Here is a 19,942-nt window from a genome sequence, read left to right as displayed (position 1 = left end):
CCACAGCGGATTTGAAACTCCGCGCGGCCCCGCCCCGTCCTGGCACTTGCAGCCCATTGGCTCTATCGGCCCTCCACCGCCGCTGCCCCTGTATTTCGATTGGTTCTTTTCTCTCGTGACTGTAAATCCTGCTTTAGGATTGGCCTGGCCACGCCCACACATCGTTCGGGGACCCCCGCCTGGCTGGCGGCCGAGGGTCCAGATGGCCACCTGACCACCGTCGCCGCCCAGCCCCTCCACCCTTCTCCCTACATCCCGGCTGCTTGGTCCCCTGGTGGCCGTGCCTCTTCCATCGTACTCCTAGGCTGACTCCCTCCAGCCTGCTGCTCAGGGTGCTATGTAGGATGCTGCTGTTGCGGGGCGCAGGTCACTGCCACCCCGGGCACCCCTTTCAGCTCTTCACCCCGTCTAACTTTTCTCTCACGTCCAGTAGTTTTGTCACAACGATAGGCTGGGACTGCTGAGCTTTGCGTTCCCTGGGAAGTTTTGTTTCAAATTCCCCGCCTAATCCTCTTCCTTCCTGCGAGATGGCCCTGCCCCTGTCTGTTCCTCAAACAAACCACCCGGCTGGCGCCCAAGAAAGCACATCTCAAAGGAGGGGACAGACTGTAGATCAACTTCTCCACCCGTTAGGTCAGTTCCTCTGCCGGGCCTTGCTCCAGGCACCTTTCAATCTTTCTTTCCTGTAGTCTTCCAGCAAGCTAAAAAAACAAAACAAAAAACAAAGACGACGGAGACAAACAACAACAGCAACGCCTGGATCACTTTCTCCTATGCTTTTATTTTTATGGTTTTGACTTTTTAAAATATATTTTTATATTTAAATATGTCTCTGTGCATGTAAGTGCTTACGGAATGGGGTGGGGGCGACACAGAAGATGTCAGATCCTTTGGAGCTGGAGTTAGAGATGGTTGTGAGGCACCCCATGTGGGAAGAACCAAACTTAAGCCTCTCTGCAAGAACAGTAGAGCTTTTAGGGGACAAGCTATCCCTTCTGCCTCACCCCTTTTAAAAACAGTGCCTCTGTGTAGCTGGGAATGGACTCTAACTGGCCACGAGCTTGGCTCAGCCTCCCCAGTATTGAAATCAAGGGGCCCGGTGTGCCACCACAAAGGGGCTCTCGTACCTGGGCTTCGAAGAAACATTACTCTTCTCCCTCCTCTCTCCTTGCCTAAGCCTGGGGTGAGACTCCTCTTCAGGCTTCTTCCTGGTGTCAGGAAGTCTGACCCTCTCCTTAAACATCAGTGTTCGCCTCCCAACCCCCTGCGATAATGGTTGATTTGTATATAGCACTTTAAAGCACTCCCTGTTTCCGGTGAGCCCATTTTATCCCCGGTACTCTACAGCTCTATGAGGTAGCTGAGGTGTAGAGAGACTGACCACACACTTCACTCACTAACCGTAGCAGTGTGCAGGATCCAAACACCATATATGCAGGAGCAGGGTCTATGTGACCAGGGCTGACACCCTCACTGTTTCTCCTCAGACCTCACACCTTCCATAGCCTGGATCTCTCGCCTGACTCCTAAGCAAGGACTCTTCTGGGTCTCAACACTTCCTGCTGGCTACTTAAAGCCAACAGACCCAAGGTGAAGACACTCTGGTTCCCTGCTCCCCCAAAGTCTCCCTAATCCCACCAGTGGGAACTCGTGATTTATTAAACCATACTTTCTTCTTTCTTACACCCATGGGTCTCAAGTTCAGCGTGTGTGAAGAGGTGGGTATTTCCAGATCAAATCTCCAATAATCAGTCAGAGAACTGCACATTATCTAACCCCCAGACCCAGGCAATGAGCTGGCCAGTCAGAGCCTGTTTGTAGGCATTTGTCTTTGTGACAGTGTGTTTGTGTCTTTGTCTTATTTTTGCACAGGACATATTATATTTAAGGTCAGTTTTACACACACACAAACACACACACACACACACACACACACAAATAAATTTCCTCTAATGGCTGTGACTGTGTGATGTGCTCGGAGAAGCTTTATTGCTATCGCCTTGGCTGAGGTTTGCAAGCCTTTGAGGTTTGCTCTTGCTTGCTTGATTACTTTGTCCACCAGCCTCTCTCTCCTCCATAGGATTGTTTACCAGGAATCACAAACACTTGCTTCTCAACCTGCTTGTGTTAGATCTTTTGTGTTTGTGATCCTAATTGGGAGATGCATGCAATGAATCAGAGGGAGGAAGAGAGAGTGGTTTCTATGAAGATGGAATTCAAAGTGTGGGTATGACTCAATGAAGACAAAACACTAGGAAATGAATCTCTCAAACAGCGCTTCCCCGCACTCAGCATCTGCCGCAGCGCCTGGCGTGTTGAGGCGTCCATAATAAGAGCTTATAATTTCTGAGTCCTTACCACGTGTCAGACACTCGGCTCAGAGCATCGACATTCTTGCTCCTCCGTTCTCACTGCGGCTCTAGGAAGTCAGATCTATTTTTAACCTCATTACTGATGACGACACTGGAGATTCAGACAGGCGAGGTCCTGGGTCTCTGACTCTGAGGCCTGTGTTCCTTCTTTGGGTCACGCATCCTTGCTAAGCATCTAGAGTGTGTGCATGCACGCGTGTGTGTAGAGAGAATTCTGAATGCTTTCAGCTCTCTACCCTCTTGCCACTTGGAGACCTAACTGGCGGACCAGGTTAATGAAGGGAAGTCTCCATGGCAACGAAAGAAGGCAGAAGAAGTATTTTCTTCTGAATGGGAAGCTGCTCTCTTCAGCCTTACATAGAGAGTGGCTGGGGGGGGGGTTGCACCGGTGTAGCTCTTTGGTGAGGGCCAGGGGCAGGCTCTCCTCAGCTGCAGGAGGACAGTAAAGCCAAAAGCCCAAGAGAGGCTCAGCTCTCTACATTTTCCTCTGTGGGGAGGGGGTAGAAGAGGGGTGTTCCAGCAGCCCCCACTCCCCAGCTTCCATTTCAGCCTCAAAGATTTCACTAGTTCTGCCCACCTCCAGAATTTTCAAATCTCTTATTTAAAAAAAAAAAAGACATTCAGAATTTACTACATGCAGAATGCCATGGACACGAAGAGAGAGGGACTATGGGATGTACATGGAGCATTGGGACCTTAACTGGGTTGGAGGTTGGGTTTCCCAAATATGTGTCATTCTACCTGAGGCTCTGCATGGGGGGGTGATGTCAGGAATACTGCCACATTCCAGGACTGACTGGAGTAAGGCTGAGAGAAGCAGAGAGCATGCCCAGGGTGGGGACCAGGACCAGAGTCTTGAAGGTTAGGGCAGGAGTTTAGAATGGATCTGAAGAGAGTGGGAAGTCAGCTGGATTCGAAGAGAGAAACAGGAGCCTGGAAATGTATTCCAATGAGGCCTTGAAAAGATTTGAGGCTACTGTCTAAACAGGTGAGGACCAGCAGCCCCCTTAGCAGTGAAGCCTGGCCTCTGGAATCCCTTTGCTGTGTGCTATTTGACTCTCTGCAAAGTAAGATATGGAAGCAGTAGCCGGGTGTGAAGCATGGAGAGAGGGCTCGCAGGTCCTTTTCTTCCATTGTGTGTCCGATCAGGAGAGAGAAATGTCCCAAAGGGAAACCACATTATAGGGAGTCATTATAAAGCGACTCACAAGATCACTCTTTGAGTCAGGGGTGAATACAGCAGGGAGCTCAGAGTCAGTGCCTGACTCACTGTGTGGTCATGGCAGCCCCTGATTTCCCTAATGGCCCATCTTTCCTCCTCAGCAACATGTCAGTTTAAGCCGCTGTGTGGCTGGAGAGAGGTGGAAGAGGCAAAAAGCCTTCCTCTCTAAGGCCGGGATGGAAACAGCCTGAGTGGGGCCGCTGGCACTCAGAAAGCCTGGTTGCCTCCTCTGTGCCTGACGTGTGGTCCTTTAAGGCGAGGATTTCTCACGGAAATTGAGACTTTTGAGGGTGCTGGATATCCCCAGGATTCTGGCCTTCCTGGAGAAGGGAATTGAGGAAGGATGGCTGGAGACACCCAAGGTCATGAAGTCATTAACATCGACGTAGGAAGTTCTGGTTGGCTTCTTGTCAGCTATAACGTCTCCCTGGGCTCTGGGAAAGAAGCATGAGAATTTGATGTGGCCACAAGGTGGCGCCAAACACCAAGCTGGCACATAAACGTTTTCTTTTCGAGTCCCCACCCCGACCCCCACCCCACCCCCGGGTTCCTTGGGCTCCACATAAGCTCTGCCTACATCTCAGGACCCAGGACAAAGGCCCTACAAAGGACTGGGAAGAGCCCCATCCCCGAGCCAGACCTTAGAGTGAAGGCAGAAGCTTGACGCTAGGAACTACTGGGGTAACTCTCTTAGTCACCCCAAAGATAGAAGCCTCCCAGACCCCAGGAGGAGAGGAGCAGGGGAAATGAAGATGCTAAGGGACAGAGACTGGGACAAGGTTGGCACTACAGGCACAGGACAGGCAATGGTGGCTTTGAGCCTTCTCCTTTCCCCTCAGATGGCCCCAGTCTACTTCCTCCTCGCCTTCTCACAGAAATATCCATGAGCCATTTTTGTTGAGGTCACAAAAGCAAGTCTGATGGAGTAACTATGGGTGTCAGATGGGGGTCTGCATCTCTGAGGCATCCTGAGGGATGCGGAAGCTGGGACTCTGTAGAGGCTAGACTACTTTCCTTCCACCTTCCCTCCCTGTCTGGAAATCCTCTGGGTGTCAGCTGCTGTCCCCCCCACCCCCCGTGGGATTATCTAGGCTCACACAGGCCTCTCCTGGGTGTTAGCAGACTATTCCCTGCATTGGTAATTATCTAGGTCTGAGCAGACCTCTCCCCTACCTGCAGCATGGACGTCTCTCTACTCCTCAATGTGGAGGGTGTCAAGAAGACCATTCTGCATGGGGGGACAGGAGAGCTCCCCAACTTCATCACTGGCTCCAGAGTGAGTATCTACCTCCAGATGGGGCCCCACGGTCTCTTTCTCTGTTTCAGCTATGCCCAGAGCATTACAGGTAGTCCTACTCCAGCCAGGCAGGCCTTTGCTAGAATTGTCCACCCAGCACCCAGGCTCCTTTGCTTTGGAGTTTATAAACAGGCCTTTTTGGTAGTTTTCAGGGTAACTGTTGCATGGGCTAAGAGAAAGGGTTGAGGAAAATTTCCAGAGCTCCAAATATCAAGTGAGTAGGAAGGAACCTCGGGAATTGTGGAGTTTGTCCCCTTGTGTTTGATGGATCGCTCAGGGTGGATGAACACATCCCTGGACATTTGAGCTTACTGGAGAAGGAACTCCTGGCACTTGGCTGTGAGAAATGGGTATAAGGTCTGCTGGAAAGGAATGTGCTTCTTGTAGGGACTCATAGGCATTGGAGGGGGCACAGAGGTATCTTACCTTATGAGATGTGGATGAGCTGACCCCAAGGACAGCCTCGGGAGCCTGTGGTGGTTGGGTGACAGCTGCTGGAACTGGGGAGGTATGTCTACACCAGGGCCCTCTGTTCTGGGGACTAGGTGACCTTTCATTTCCGAACAATGAAGTGTGATGAAGAACGCACGGTGATCGATGACAGCAAGCAGGTGGGACAGCCCATGAACATCATCATTGGCAACATGTTCAAGCTGGAGGTGTGGGAGACGCTGCTGACCTCCATGCGGCTGGGTGAGGTGGCTGAGTTCTGGTGCGACACCATCGTAAGTAGCCACACAGCATGTCTCTTTCCCCATTCTGTCCCTTCACAGTCTTCCCAGAGTCATCAGTGTTCAGGAAAGTTAGGGTAAAACAAGATGCTCCAAGGGAAATCTCAATCCCCATTCTCTGCCATCACAAACATGGGACCCAGTCCTTCAGACAAAGCAGGTCTTAAAGTGATATGGAGTATATGCTTGGCTCAAGGGCCGTGAGAGCATGTGGACTTGCATGGTAGGAGAGGGCTCCTCTTTCCTTTTTGCTCAGCATCATAGATCCTAGAGACTAATGCCACTGGGCCCTTCCCTCCTCCCCCTGTTCCTACTAACTCTGTGACTCAGTTCACATTTATATCACTCATAAAACATCTTTACAACTTCTTGTTTTGAAATTTGGAGGGATGAGTGTTTCTTAGAGAAACTTTCTTTTTATTTTTTCTTCTTCTTTATTAACTTGGGTATTTCTTATTTACTTTCCGATTGTTATTCCCTTTCCTGGTTTCCAGGTCAACCTCTCCCTAACCCCTCCCCCTCCCCTTCTATATGGGTGTTCCCCTCCCCACCCTCCCCCCATTGCCGCCCTCCCCGCAACAGTCTAGTTCACTGGGGGTTCAGTCTTGGCAGGACCCAGGACTTCCCCTTCCACTGGTGCTCTTACTAGGCTATTCATTGCTACCTATGAGGTCAGAATTCAGGGTCAGTCCATGTATAGTCTTTAGGTAGTGGCTTAGTCCCTGGAAGCTCTGGTCGTTGGCATTGTTGTTCATATGGGGTCTCGAGCCCCTTCAAGCTCTTCCAGTTCTTTCTTAGAGAAACTTTCAAACATGCAAAAGTCAAGACAAAAGTAGTTCTGTTCCTGCCACCTATCAACCCACAACCCTTGTATCCACTTCTGTCCTGGGAACTTTTCTTTCATGTCCCACATGGTATGGGCAAATTTCAGACACTGGGCCAACTCATATAGGGATACTAGAATTTGATACACACACACACACACACACACACACACACACACACACACACACACACACACCATCATCATTATTACATCTTCAGAAAACCCTAACAATCCCTTCATGTTCCCCAATTGCCTGGCACAGTTTGGATTCTCTGGCCATGCAATTTACTCCATTTTACAAGATTTCATTTTTAAGTATGTGTATGCATGTGTATATCTCTATGTATCCGTTCCATGAGTACAGAAGAGGGTGCTGGGTCCCCTGGAGCTAGAGTTGCTGTGAGCTGCTTGGCATGGGTACTGAGAACTGAACTCCGGTCCTCTGAAAGGACAACCAATGTTCTTAACTGTTGATTCATCCCTCCAGCTCTCTCGTTTGTTCTTTATAAACGAGTGGCATTTCTGTGATCAGGCAGGATCCAAATAAGGTCAATGTGATAGGCTTTGGCAGTGTGGCTCTGTGTCTCCTCCCTCCCTGGGGTCTCTTGCCTCCATGTCAGGGACTGAGTTAGCAGTCCTGGAGGGATACACACTTGGATTCAGCTGCTTGCTTCTAAATGTAATTGTCTGACATATTATTCCTTTATTTCCTATATTTTTGAAAAATGTGTTTTTAGCCTTAAGGGCTTGAAAAGATTCTAGTTCTTTCTTTCCTCTCCCTTTCTCACCCCCTTATTTTAGTGCCAAGTTTTCCGTTACCCAGTCTGGCCTCAGACTCCTAGTGTAGCTAAGGATGACTTTGAAGTTCTGACCCTCCTGCTCTATCACCCAGTTTCAAGGGTTACAAGTATGCGCCACTACATTTTGTTTATATAGTACCAGAGATCAAACCCAGGGATTTGTGCATGCTGGGCAAGCCCTCGACCAATGGAGTCCCATCCCCAGCCTTTGTTTAAAGAGATAGCTCTGTAAACTTCTCACAGAGGGCCCCACTGTGCCTGCTTATCTCATGCTAGATTGAGATTGATGGGTGAGTTCAGGTGTTGACAAGCTGAGCTGTCTATCACAAAGCTCCCCCTGGATTTTCACAGTGGATGGTAGATAGATACTCTTTATTTCATGGGGAGCTAATGACCTTTTTGAAAGAGCAGTTTGTAGAGAGATAGACTGCATTTGAGATGTGCTCTATTAGTGTGGAGTGACCTAAGAGATCCTCTCTCCTCTTGCCGCCCGCCCTCTCTTCTCAACTGTAACTGAACATAGACATGTCTGGGGCTATTTTGGGAACCACAGAATATGATATAAATGAGCAGAAGCCACAGTATTTATAAGGCGATTAAAAGGTAGGAGCTATTATTTTGAGCTAGAAGAATGTTAAAGAGTCACATCACCATTTTACTGAGGAGCCTTGAAGATTCTGAGAGGGGAAGTAACCTGTTCTGGTTCAAACAAGTTGAGGGCCAGGGTCCAAGTGGGGCCCTTGGCCTTCCTGCTGGATACATGCATACATACATACATACATACATACATACATACATACATACATACATACATACATCTTTCGATAAGGCCAGACTGCAGTCCCAGTCACCAGGGACGTGTGTAGTACATTACTCTTGGGTGCTCCTCAATGCAGGGCCTCAGTATCTGTTCTTTGCAATAGTCCCAGTGTTACTATTTTTAGCTTAATGTCCATCAACTTAAAGCATGTGTTTCTGTCAGTTCAGGACTTTATGAAGTTGGCTTATTCTGTGATATGTTAGTTCAGAACCATCTCTCTTGCCTTTGCTCTCAGAGGGGCCTCGGACCTTGTGAGACTCCTGTGCATCTCCTTCAGGCTTTCTGTTCCACAAGGTCTAGTCACCAGCCAGAGTTCCCCGCCAAATATGCTCCCCAGGGTGCGTATGTGGTAATGTGTTTGGCTACATGAACAGAAGGCTGTCAACAAGAGCTCGATTAGTCTATTGATCTGCTGTTTGCAAAGTCTCAAGCTGCTGCTCCCTCCAGGACCTGACCTGTGACTCTGTGGTCTTCTGGCCACTTCAGCAGTCGTGTGATGTACATCTCATAGTGGGCGAGTTTTAGACCTGGTGTGTGTTGGTTTTCCCAATGTTCATGGCTTTCACAAATGTGCATATGTCATATGAGCCATACATTATCTATACATCCACCCACCCACACCCATCTACCCAGGCACGATTTTCTTTATCCTTTTATTTAACCAGTGTTCAGTCAAAATCCAGTCTTTCATCACTAAACCTCCCATACCTCCATCTACCCATCCATTCATCCATCCATCCACCCATCCATCTATCATAAGTTCTCCTATTCAGTTCTCAATTCAATCAGTTCATTCACAATCAAGACTTTTTGTTTTTGTCTGTGTGTCTGTACATGTGTGGAGATGATCAGAGGTCATGACCAATCTCAAATGGTCAGTCTCATCTCCTACTTTGTTTGAGACAGAGTCTCTCGTTGCTTGATGCTGAGTACACCAATGGGCCTATGAGCGTCCAGGGAGAGCTTCTGTCTCTGTTCTCCATCTGCCTGTAGGACTGCCAGTATTATAGATGCACTTCCTACCGTATCTGCTTTATGTGGACTCCGGGGATCTGAACTTAGGTCCTCCCACTGGAGCAACGGGCGATTTTCCTGACGTACTATCTCCCTAGCACCAGTGTTTCACCACTATCTCTCTATCTTATCCGGTTTCCTCTCATCTCCCTATGATGTTTTCTTCCTCCCCCTCTCTCTTCCACACACTACCAAGCACTTACTGGGCACCTGACTCGGCTTATTCTCTTAGGAATGATACAGGTGGATTCAATCCTGGAGGAACTGAATTCTGGAGGAGCAGACCCTTAGCCCTGTAGAGTGAAAGGCCACCAGGACTTTGGGGTCACAAAAGGTGGAAAGCTAGCTGTTTTAGAGTCTTTGGGGGAAACTCTTCAAGTAGGTGACATGGAATTGAGTCTTAAAGAATGAGTAGGCATTCACACAGTATGTTGACTAGTTTCATGTCAACTTGACACAAACCAGAGTCATTTTGGAGGAGAGAATCTCAATAGAGAAAATGCTCCCACCAGATCGGCCCATCGGGGCATTTTCATGATTGTTAATTGTTTTGGGAGGACTTAGACCACTGTGGGTGGTGCCACCCCTGGGCTAGTAGTGGCAGGATATTGGCTCTGGACTCCGATACAGTTCAGCACTCACTTGTTAGTACTCTGTTTAAACACTGCCAACCGACTAAAAACCAGACCTTCAAACTCAACATATTGTTTGTGGACAAGAGATTCATATGCACAGGTAGACTCAAGCTGGGAATCAGTGGGTGTGGTCTGAGACAATGCAGTTGGCATCTCCCAGTGCAGATGGGGCCTTGGTCTCAGAGCAAAGAGGAAACCATAGTTCTGGGCTCCCTGATTGGCTGAGCCCTCAGATGTCTAGAGCCCATGAATGACAGTGTCTGTGCCACTGGAAGGAGGGATCCAGGACCCCTCTCTTTCTCAAAGTTGCTGCTAGGAGTCTAAAGACCTGCCTTGTCCCCAACTTCTCCTTGTCTCCTGGATTCTCTCCTGTTCCTGATGTCATTTTACAACCCTGGGGACAGGATGGGGCATTGGGCCTTCCAGGTTGAGAGGTGTCTAGCAGAATTCAGCCTTTGTCTGAGGTCCTGCTCAAGCGACTCCAATGGGTTGCTCCTGGAAGCAAGTTGGTGGGAGCCTGGTGCCCCTCCCTTACCCTAGCCTTAATCCTCAGGCACCTGCCATCTGGCCTTGCCTCTCAGAAATCAGCCCAGGGCATCTGGGCTAATCCAGGCCAATCTGGGTGGGGAAGGTGACCTTCAACTCTCAGCTTGTATCTCTTCTACCAGCAACAAGGGACTGGAGTTGCTCTGCATGGGCCTGAGCTTGGCAACTTCACCTCTGTGGAGCTGGGCTCTGCGGCTTAACTGGAAAGTTGAGATTTAGCATGGAACAGGTCTTGCTAAACCCTAAGGGCTAACTCTGCACTGGATGGAGCTGGATCAGATCAGATGTGCATTTGTATTGTCATCTTTAATGGCTCTCTCAGTTCAGGGACCCTGCTCCCTCCATTGCTGCAGGATGGGCGCCTTGGGCTTGTGAGACTAAAGGGTTCCTTGGGGGAAGAAATGTGTTATACTGACCACAAGGCTATAAAGAGGCAATATGTGGCTAACAGCGCAGCTTGGGAAGGCAGGTTTGAATCTTGTCTGTGTCATGCCTAGCTGTGCAGGCTAGTTGCTTAACCTCTCCAGGCTCTCGTTCTACACCTGCAGCACGGGGATAGCCACAGTGGCTCCTTTGATCGGTGGCCATATGGACAAGAGGTGCTGACAGATATAAAGCCGTTGGTGGTTGTGCTGGGGGTGGGGTTATCCTGGGACATCAGCACTCTGTCGTGAGGGGTGCAGCATGGGCTGGGGGTGGCCTGGTTAGCTCTGACAGCTGAGGCACCCCCTCCATATCTCTACAGCACACCGGGGTCTACCCTATGCTGTCCCGCAGCCTGCGGCAGGTGGCTGAAGGCAAGGACCCCACAAGCTGGCACGTGCACACGTGCGGGTTGGCCAACATGTTTGCGTACCACACTCTGGGCTACGAGGATCTGGATGAGCTGCAGAAGGAGCCGCAGCCTCTCATCTTCCTCATTGAGCTGCTCCAGGTGGGAGTTAGGTGTGGGAGGGGCTGGCCCAGGTCAGGAGGGATGCCGCAGTCCCCTTATCCCATGCCTACTTTACAAGTTTCTGAAGATAAAGAGGCTCGTCAGGGACTCCAGCAGAATTAAAAGTGGCAAAAACAGCACCCCTCGCCCACCCCTCTACCCTGCCACCACCACCAGGGAAAAGCTCATTTGAAACCAATGTCTGAAAATGGATTTATCATTTTTACTCAATTTATTTTGGTCATCTGCATCCATTTCTGCAAGATTTAGAGTTGCAGCCTGCTCCTTGGTCCCTGTGATTTGTGGGTTTGGACTTGGGTCTGGCGCACTAAGGGATCCTGCATGGATCTAGAATAACCAGGCTCAAGGTGAAGGCCAGGTCAGGACTCAACTTATGAGCAAGGTTGAAGCTCAACCTGAGAGTCGTATGGGGAAGTTAAAAAACAAAGAGCAGTTGTGTCTGTGCACTGAGCAAGAACATCCCTACCAAGATGCTCTCTGTACATACTACATGTTTGTGTTATTATGATGATAAATTCCCACCAGATGGCAATAAAAGTGTCTTGTGCTAACACACTGAGTGCTCATGACAATTTTCCAGCTATTGAAAGCAAACTTTCCTAAAGAAAAAAGCATTCTCATAATTTGCCCAAAGGCACTGACTTGCTTAGGGCAGGATTGGGCCTCATCGCTTCTTCTTTGCTCTGTTCGAAAGATCTTAACCAGCAAGCCCTATTCTGTATGGCGCCTCACTGTGGGGCATAGCAAACCACTTCAGAAGGACACTGGGGGCCATCTTGTCTGGTCTTTGCCTGGCTAACCTGTAGCTCCTGGGTTAGGTGGAGGCCCCAAATGAGTACCAGAGGGAGACGTGGAACTTGAATAATGAAGAGAGGATGCAGGCCGTGCCTCTTCTTCATGGAGAAGGTAACAGGCTCTACAAGCTGGGCCGCTACGATCAGGCTGCCACCAAGTACCAGGAGGCCATTGTGTGCCTGAGGAACCTTCAGACCAAGGTATGAGGCTACCTCTGGCTGGGTAGGCTGGGACGAGCCTTAAGCAGCAGGTGGCTGAGCTTCTGCCCCACAGGAGAAGCCGTGGGAGGTTGAGTGGCTGAAGCTGGAGAAGATGATCAACACACTGATCCTCAACTACTGCCAATGCCTGCTGAAGAAGGAGGAGTACTATGAGGTGTTGGAGCATACTAGCGACATTCTACGACACCACCCAGGTGCAGCCCTGTCAGGGGTGAGGGAGTAGGGGAGGGGTGGGGGATTGGGAGTGGGGGGAGTAGGAGTGAGGATTGGGGGAGCGGGATGGGCATTGGGGAGATGGGGCAGCCAGGTCCAGCCACCTTTGAAGGCCTTAGACCTTTCCCACCCTGTGAGGCACGGAAGCTTGTGGATTTCCACAAGCCTGCAACTGCATTGTATGTGCCTCTGGGAGGGCGATATTTTATGGAGGGAGGTGTTTGTTTCAGACTGAGGCCGGCGTTCTAGTCCAGGCTCACTTGGAATTTGTGATCCTCCTGCCTCAGGCTCCAGCGCTCTGGGCTTTTCAGATATGTGCCATTATACCAGGCTTTAGGGAGGTGGCTTTAAAATTATACTTATTTTATGTTTTTCAAATGTGCAAATGGCTGTGTAGTCTGTGAATTTGGGAATAGTAGCCAGGCTTTGAGAGGAGGCCAGCAATCTAGAGTAAAATATGAAGTGGACACTGAGAGCAGGTCTCTGGCAGTATTTGAGAAGGCGCTTGACCAAGTACGACTACAGCACACACTTGCTTCATGCACCTCTGTCTTTACTGCACTGAGCCTCACAGTCGCCCAGACTGGTCAGGTATGAGGACAGGGCCTGATGGTGACAAAGCTTGGGTCCTCAGTGGGAACAATGCAGAGTTCTGAAAGTGAAATTGGTCACAGGATTTGGGCAGAAACAGAGGCTGGGTGGCCTAAGGCCAGGTCTCTCTGGGGATTGGCTGGATGGGTGCAGCAGCGCGCTTTTCCCCTCAGGGATCGTGAAGGCCTACTATATGCGCGCACGGGCTCACGCGGAGGTATGGAACGCTGAGGAGGCCAAAGCGGACCTGGAGAAAGTGCTGGAGTTGGAGCCATCCATGCGCAAGGCGGTGCTCAGGGAACTGAGATTGCTGGAGAGCCGCCTGGCGGACAAGCAGGAGGAGGAGCGGCAGCGCTGCCGGAGCATGCTGGGCTAGGCTGGGCTGGATTCCACTGCGTTAGACTGGGCTAGGTTGGGTGAGAGCTGCTGGTTGAAGCCCTGGACCAAGGGCTGGGGCTATGGACTGAGGCCCTTTACCCACACTGCTCCACTTGCTGCAGGGGTCCCCAGGAGAGGTGTCCTTGGCTACTAGGAGTCAGCCATAGACTTCTCTGAGTTCCCACAGCCTGTGGGCCACCTGTGCAGCAAGCATAGACTGGCGTCCCTGGTTCAACTAACCAGGATTTTGATGTCACTTCTTAGCATATATTCTTATTAAATCACATAAGACTAATGTCTAAGGGCTGGGGATATAGCTCAGTGGGAGAGAGCTTGTTTAGCAAACCTGGAGCCCTGGGGTTGATCTCTGACATAAATAAATAGATGTACACACAAATAAATGCATTTTGTGAGATCGAAGTCATAGGTTCCCATGGAAAATCAAAGCCCCCTTATCCCCCGCAACCCAAAATTAACAAAGGGCACAGGACAGTTACCCTTCCTTAGCTCAGGCATAACAACCAAACTCATTTTAAATTAAAATATTTTTTAGAGATTTATTTAATTTTATTTGTGTGTGTATGCGGGTCTGAGAGTGTGATTGCCACATGCTTACAGGTACCCAAGGAGGCCAGGGGAGGGCTTCGAGCCTCTAAACCTAGAGTTACAGGTGGTTGTGAGCTTCCCTACCTGAGCGTTGGGAACCCAACTCAGGTCCTCTGGAAGAGCATCAAGTGCTCTCAACTGATGAACCTTCTCTCTAGTCCCAAGCTAAAAACATTTCTAATTAGCACTAGCGGTATTAGTTTTCATGCTTTTAAACAAAGTTATATTTTTAAAGAGTTCTCCCCCTACCCTCTCCATCATGCCCATGTTAATTTTTCTGGAAGGTTCCCCCCCCCCAAGTCTCCATTGCAGCCTCTTGCATCAAGTACCAGTGTTGCTTACAAATGGGGTTCCCCTCTCTCCTGGGCTTGGGAAGCTGTATTTTGGGATTTCTGATTCTCTTGGTTCTTTTTTGTCAGTTCATAGATAGAACCCCTCTGAACGCCATTGACCTGGGTGGCTCTGAGGACTCCTGGGAGAAAGCAATCGTGCCAGCTCTCGCTGTGCTCCTCTCTCCCCGAGGGTGAGGTTCGCATTCCCTTCCACCATGCTTCTGGTTAACATCCACCTTGAGCTCTGCAAGCAAATGAGGTCTGCGCTCTGTGCTCAGGTTAACTCGAACATCTGAAAAATCAATGAACAACATTTACATGATTGTGGCTGTGCTAGTGTGTTCCCTGCTGGTTCTGATTGCAGTTTTCCCAAGTCTTCGATCCCCGGCCACCATAATGAGGATGCTCCTGGCATCTAGGTCTCGGTGTCAGCCCTCCTAGCCCAGGAGAAAAGGTTGGGCTTTTTAAAATTGACACGGGTCTGAATCTTGTCTATCACCTATGTCTAGGGTGAGCAGGAGGCAGGAGAAGACAGAGGAAGGGAAGTTGTGACCCGCAGAAGCGCAGGAGGGAGTATCATGAGGCTGCAGAGCCCTGAATTGTGGAGTGGGCGGGAGGACAGAAGGAGCTTCACCACCTCCTACAGCAGTGCTGCCCCAGGAGAAGCCTGGCTGGTACACACCACGGAGCACCTCTGTGGCAGCTCTGAAGCGGCTGAGGAGCCTAACAAGGACCATTTTTGTAGGGCCAGGAATGATGGTCCCAGACTCCTCCTTTCCTCTTCTCTCACCTTGTCCCTCCTCTTTTTCCTTCAGTCTCTCTCCTCCCTTCCTGGGATTTTTTGTTTGTTTGTTTGTTTTTGTTTTTTGATACAAGGTCTCCTATGTAGCAAATCTCCAGCTTCTACTCTCCAAACACTGGCATTGCAGACACGAGATTGCCCGGCATGCTTTTCTGTGTGTGATGTTCACTCCATTGCCTTTCCTTCTGCAGACAGACAGGATCTCATCCTCACAGCTCCCAGCATGCCCCATACCCCAAAGCATCTCAGGGCCCTGCTTGATTAGTTCTGTCTGGCTCTCCTAAGCAGGGATCTTCTGATGCCCCAGGACATATACAAGCCCAAGAATGAAGAAGGCTGGGGCCTAGGGAACCTGTGGACCACAGTAGGAGGCACACTGGAGAAAGTCCTGTTGTCACTGTACCCAAAGATGAGGAAGGGACAATGGAAGTCATTTTTAGCTCTCTAGTGCAGAGGGTGTGATGTAAGAGTGACAGAGATGCAGTCAGCTACCCATCCAGGGCTCCAGCGCTTGCCTGGGCTTCCTTAGTGCTCTGGAAACAGTTTTCTATGAGGTTCTTGCTGGAGGGATTTTAAGGCGGTGGGCATGTCCCACAGGCAGCCTTCAGAAGACTCCTTTCACAAAATCTAGCCAGAGGGCGCTGTTTCTGAGAGGCCAGCAGGGGGCACCAGACAACAAGCAGCTTGAGGTGCTTGGGGGTCTGATGTCATTCATTCTCTATCTCCCTTGACCACCCCTGATACCTGCAGAGTGGTCACAGCCAAGAGGACACTTAGAACCATAGGATGGAGATCATTGGAAGCCTAGGGACCCAGGGACAGCCTGGTTCCCAGTGGCTTTGTAAACTCTGGGAAATTGAGGCTTAGAGTGTGGCCCAGAAGCAGTAGATCCCGGATGAACACTCCGGTTTCACACAACTGACTGGAAATTTTTGAGCTACTGTGGTCTGCTCAGCAGCCGATCCATGCTGGGAACGGTGGATTAAAAAGGGAGAAAAACACAAAACTTACACAGTGAAGCAAATCAGCCTTCCAGGAGCCTTTGCACGGGAATAGTTAGAAAGGCCAAGACAGGGGCCCATGTGGGTTCCTCAGACAGGCTCCCTCCCTCTGAGCGTCAACTGCGTAGTCAGCACATCTGGGCCAGGTGTGAGTCTCGGTTTGAGTTGGGCCCTGCAATGGGGTGGGCAAAGATCCAGTGACCAGAGAGTGATGTGGGAGTCTGCAGGCACCTTAGGCCTTATAGCTGATGTAGCAAGGTTCTATACACAGTGGCTAAAACAACACAGCCCTCCTGGTTCTGAGGACATAAGTCCTGGAATGGCTTAGCCTGTAATCTGCTGTCTAGACTTTCTTGGGAGAATCTGTTTCGACTTTTCCAGCTTCTAGAGACCCTTGTGTTCTTTTGCGTGAGCCTATTCCAGTCTCTGTGTCCCCATGGTCTATCACCATCTCTGTGCCTCTGACGGTTCCATCTCCCTCTTGGAATGATGCTGGAACTACCTGGAAAGACTTTCAGACGGTCTCCACCCTGGCACTCTCGCCTTGACCATACCTTCACAGTCTGCAGTACCATGTAAACCATATGCAGGCTCTGGAAATGGGGACCTGGTCATGACTGGGGGACATCACCCACCTCACCTCAGGGAGCTGATTGTCATCATCTACTGTGATGAAGGCTGTGCATACACACCTTGGTCATGCTGACTTTCCACAACAGTGCAACAGCTCTGTGCTCTGCAAGGAAGCTTGCTTAGCCATGGAGAAGTGTAACAACCACAGCCCCCAACCCCCGAAGCCCCTGACTGTTTCCTCCTCACCTGCTTGGACTGGTCACACAGCTATAAGAGGCAGAGGCCAGAAGCAGTGTACAGGCATTCGAGCCAAGCTTCGATTTCCTTTCACCTGTGTGTCTGATGGTCATCAAGTGGCTGCTGGGTGAACACAGCTTGGCTTCTCTCTCTCTTTTTCCTCTGATATAGGTTATGTGGCTAGAATTATGCTTGAACTCTGGGTTCTTCTTCCTCTCCCTCCCAAGTGCTGGGATTACAGGTATGCACCGTCATGCCTGGCTGACAGGTCTTTTAGTTTCCTGTAGGCCACTGTTCTTGGCAGTCGCTTAGGGTCAGAGGACCTGGAGAGTCAGGAGCTAGCTGTATCTTACTGATAGTAACCATTGTCATGTGATTTTCTGGGGTGCATAAAGAAATGTCTATTCACCCCAAAGAGAGAGAACACTGGTAGACTAAAGAGAGGATTCTGCTTAGTAGACCAAAATGAGCATCCTGGGGTTACTTAGATAACAAGGGGGCACTCAAAGTCAGCTACTCTATGGGGAAGTCCCTGGGCAACTCACGGGCATCTGTACCCCTGAAACGTCTCACTCCATTCAACTGCTGACCTCAAGAAAGAGAGGGGCCCTCGATCTCGTGAAGCCTGTGAGTCCCTCTCCACCTGAGATGCTAACAATTCCAATCTCGTGAAGGTCTCTTGGGAGTGATCACAGTTCAGATTCAAGACGATACTGGTCCCATCCAACCTGGAGTCATCTCTCTCTCTCTCTCTCTCTCTCTCTCTCTCTCTCTCTCTCTGTCTCTGTCTCTGTCTCTCTCTCTCACACTCACACACACACACACACACACACACACACACACACACACACACACACACACATGGGAATGGGGTGGTACACGTGGCATGCTCAGGTTTTCCTCTGACCATTAGATCCTCCTTGTGCAAAGTTGATGAGTCCTGGCATGATCACAGCAGTCTTGAGGAGGCTGGTTGGTGTCCAGTATTACTTTCTCTGAAAGTGGGCATCTAGACTCTCCCTTCCCTGGTTTAGCTAGAGGCACCATGTTCAACCTAACCTTGATCCACTAATCTGTGAGTGGTGGCATCAGACTGTCTGTCTGAGAGGCCGCTTGGAGCTCTGCCTTGGAGCTCTCCCCCTTCCACCTCTGCCCTGAAGGCAAGCACTCAGGCTTATTTCCCTGCCCTGACTCTGCGCAGCTCCTGGCCTAATTTTGATTGCTCAGTTCCTTCTGCTGTTCTCATTAGTGAGAGACTGTGATGAGCAAGGAATCTCACCTTTCCTCTCACCACCAATACAAATATCATCTGAGGATAAGCCTCAGTGCTTGTGTTTCCTCACGATGTCAAGGCTGGTGGCCCCCCTGTCAGCACTTCTGCAGGGTAGAGGTGGCGTGTGTGTGTGTGTGTGTGTGTGTGTGTGTGTGTGTGTGTGTGTGTGTGACTGATATGTCTCCCCCTGGTGAGAACCATGGGCATCCCTTGAAAAACTCATATCCATGCTGCCTGGTGAAACTTACTAATCTGGCTTGCTGCTGTGCAGAGGGGGAAACTGAGGCCCAGAAACAAGAGTCTAAGGTGGAAGCAAAAGGTCTGGCAGGACAGGGCTGGGCTACTTCCTGGAATGTGGTCTGACGTCGTCATCTCTGTCAACCCACTCATGGTTTTTAGTTCTTTCTAAAGAAGGTTTTCAGATGACAGCATTTCTGCTTAGGTTGTGGATGCTGTCCTTGCTTGGTTCTTGCAGCGCTGGTGATGGTGCCATCTTGAATCAGAACTGTGATCACTTCCTTGAGCACAGCGGGTGAGCTTAGCTGCCTGTGTGTATGTGTGTGGGCATACGTGTGATCTACTAGGTATGGGGGTCAGAGGACAACTTGTGGGTCTATTCTCTCCTTCTACTGTGTGGGTCCTGGGGACGGAACTCAGGTTGTTAGGCTTAGTGTCAAGGCTCTTTTCTTACTGAGCCATCTCGATGGCCTAAACTTCTTTTTTTTTTTTTTTTTTGGTTCTTTTTTTCGGAGCTGGGGACCGAACCCAGGGCCTTGCGCTTCCTAGGCAAGCGCTCTACCACTGAGCTAAATCCCCAGCCCCCTAAACTTCTTTTTAAAAAATTGTTTTGTCTTTAGTTATGAGTCTGTGTGTATGTGGAAGTCTGTGCACATGAATGCAGGTACCCATGGAAGCCAGAAGTGTCAGACCCTCTGGAGCCATAGTGATGGGCAGTTGTGAGCTGCTTGACTTGGGTGCTGGGAACCAAACTTGGTCTTCAGCAAGAGCCGCATGTGCCCTTGACAGCCGAACCATCCCTCATGCTCTCCTTTTAGACTTTAGTTTGTCTTAATTTCTTCCTCTTGTAAACCCACCACTCCTGTTCTCCCCTTCCTTCTCCCCTTCTCTTTCTAGGATTTACTTTTATTTTGTGCGTCTAGATGTTAGCCTGTGTACTTATTTATGCCTGGTGCTCACTGAGGCCCAAAGTGAGCATTGGATATCCTGGAACTGGAGTTACAGATGTGCCATGGGGGTGCTGGGGAATTGAATCCAGATCACTGGCTGGAAACAAGAGCAGCCAGGCTCTTACCTTCTGAGCCATTTCTCCAGCCCCTCCCTCTCATCTCTTTATTTTATTTATTTATTTTTATTATTTATTTATTATATATAAGTACACTGTGGCTATCTTCAGACACACCAGAAAAGGGCTTCTGATCTCATTACAGATGGTTGTTAGCCACCATGTGGTAGCTGGGATTTGAACTCAGGACCTCTGGAAGAGCAGTCAGTGCTCTTAACCACTGAGCCATCTCTCCAGCCCCCTCCCTCTCATTTCTTATGAGCCTGGCTTGAAGCTTCCACAGGCAGTTGCTGCTAGTCAGCTCTCGGGCCCCAGAAGGGGAAGGGAGACACAGTGTCTGTCTGTCTGAGGTCATGACTACAGGCCTGCTAACCCCTCCCGGTGTAGCTACTAGGCATA

General features: G+C 49.9%; 1 protein-coding gene across 1 annotated transcript; it reads left to right on the top strand.

Moving 5' to 3' along the window:
- The first annotated feature begins 4,744 nt into the window (after positions 1-4,744).
- On the top strand, positions 4,745-13,976 carry Aipl1 (AIP like 1 HSP90 co-chaperone). The gene is given in 6 exon segments (NM_021590.2): positions 4,745-4,870; positions 5,437-5,616; positions 11,009-11,197; positions 12,037-12,213; positions 12,287-12,428; positions 13,212-13,976. Coding segments are annotated over 6 exon segments (987 nt in total). The 5' UTR covers positions 4,745-4,774; the 3' UTR covers positions 13,415-13,976.
- The last annotated feature ends 5,966 nt before the right edge of the window (positions 13,977-19,942 follow it).

The sequence above is a fragment of the Rattus norvegicus genome, chromosome 10 (genome assembly GCF_021556685.1).
Source record: "Rattus norvegicus strain SHRSP/BbbUtx chromosome 10, alternate assembly SHRSP_T2T, whole genome shotgun sequence".
In the NCBI taxonomy this organism is placed as follows: Eukaryota; Metazoa; Chordata; class Mammalia; order Rodentia; family Muridae; genus Rattus; species Rattus norvegicus.
This window is presented reverse-complemented; position numbering and strand designations above follow the sequence as displayed.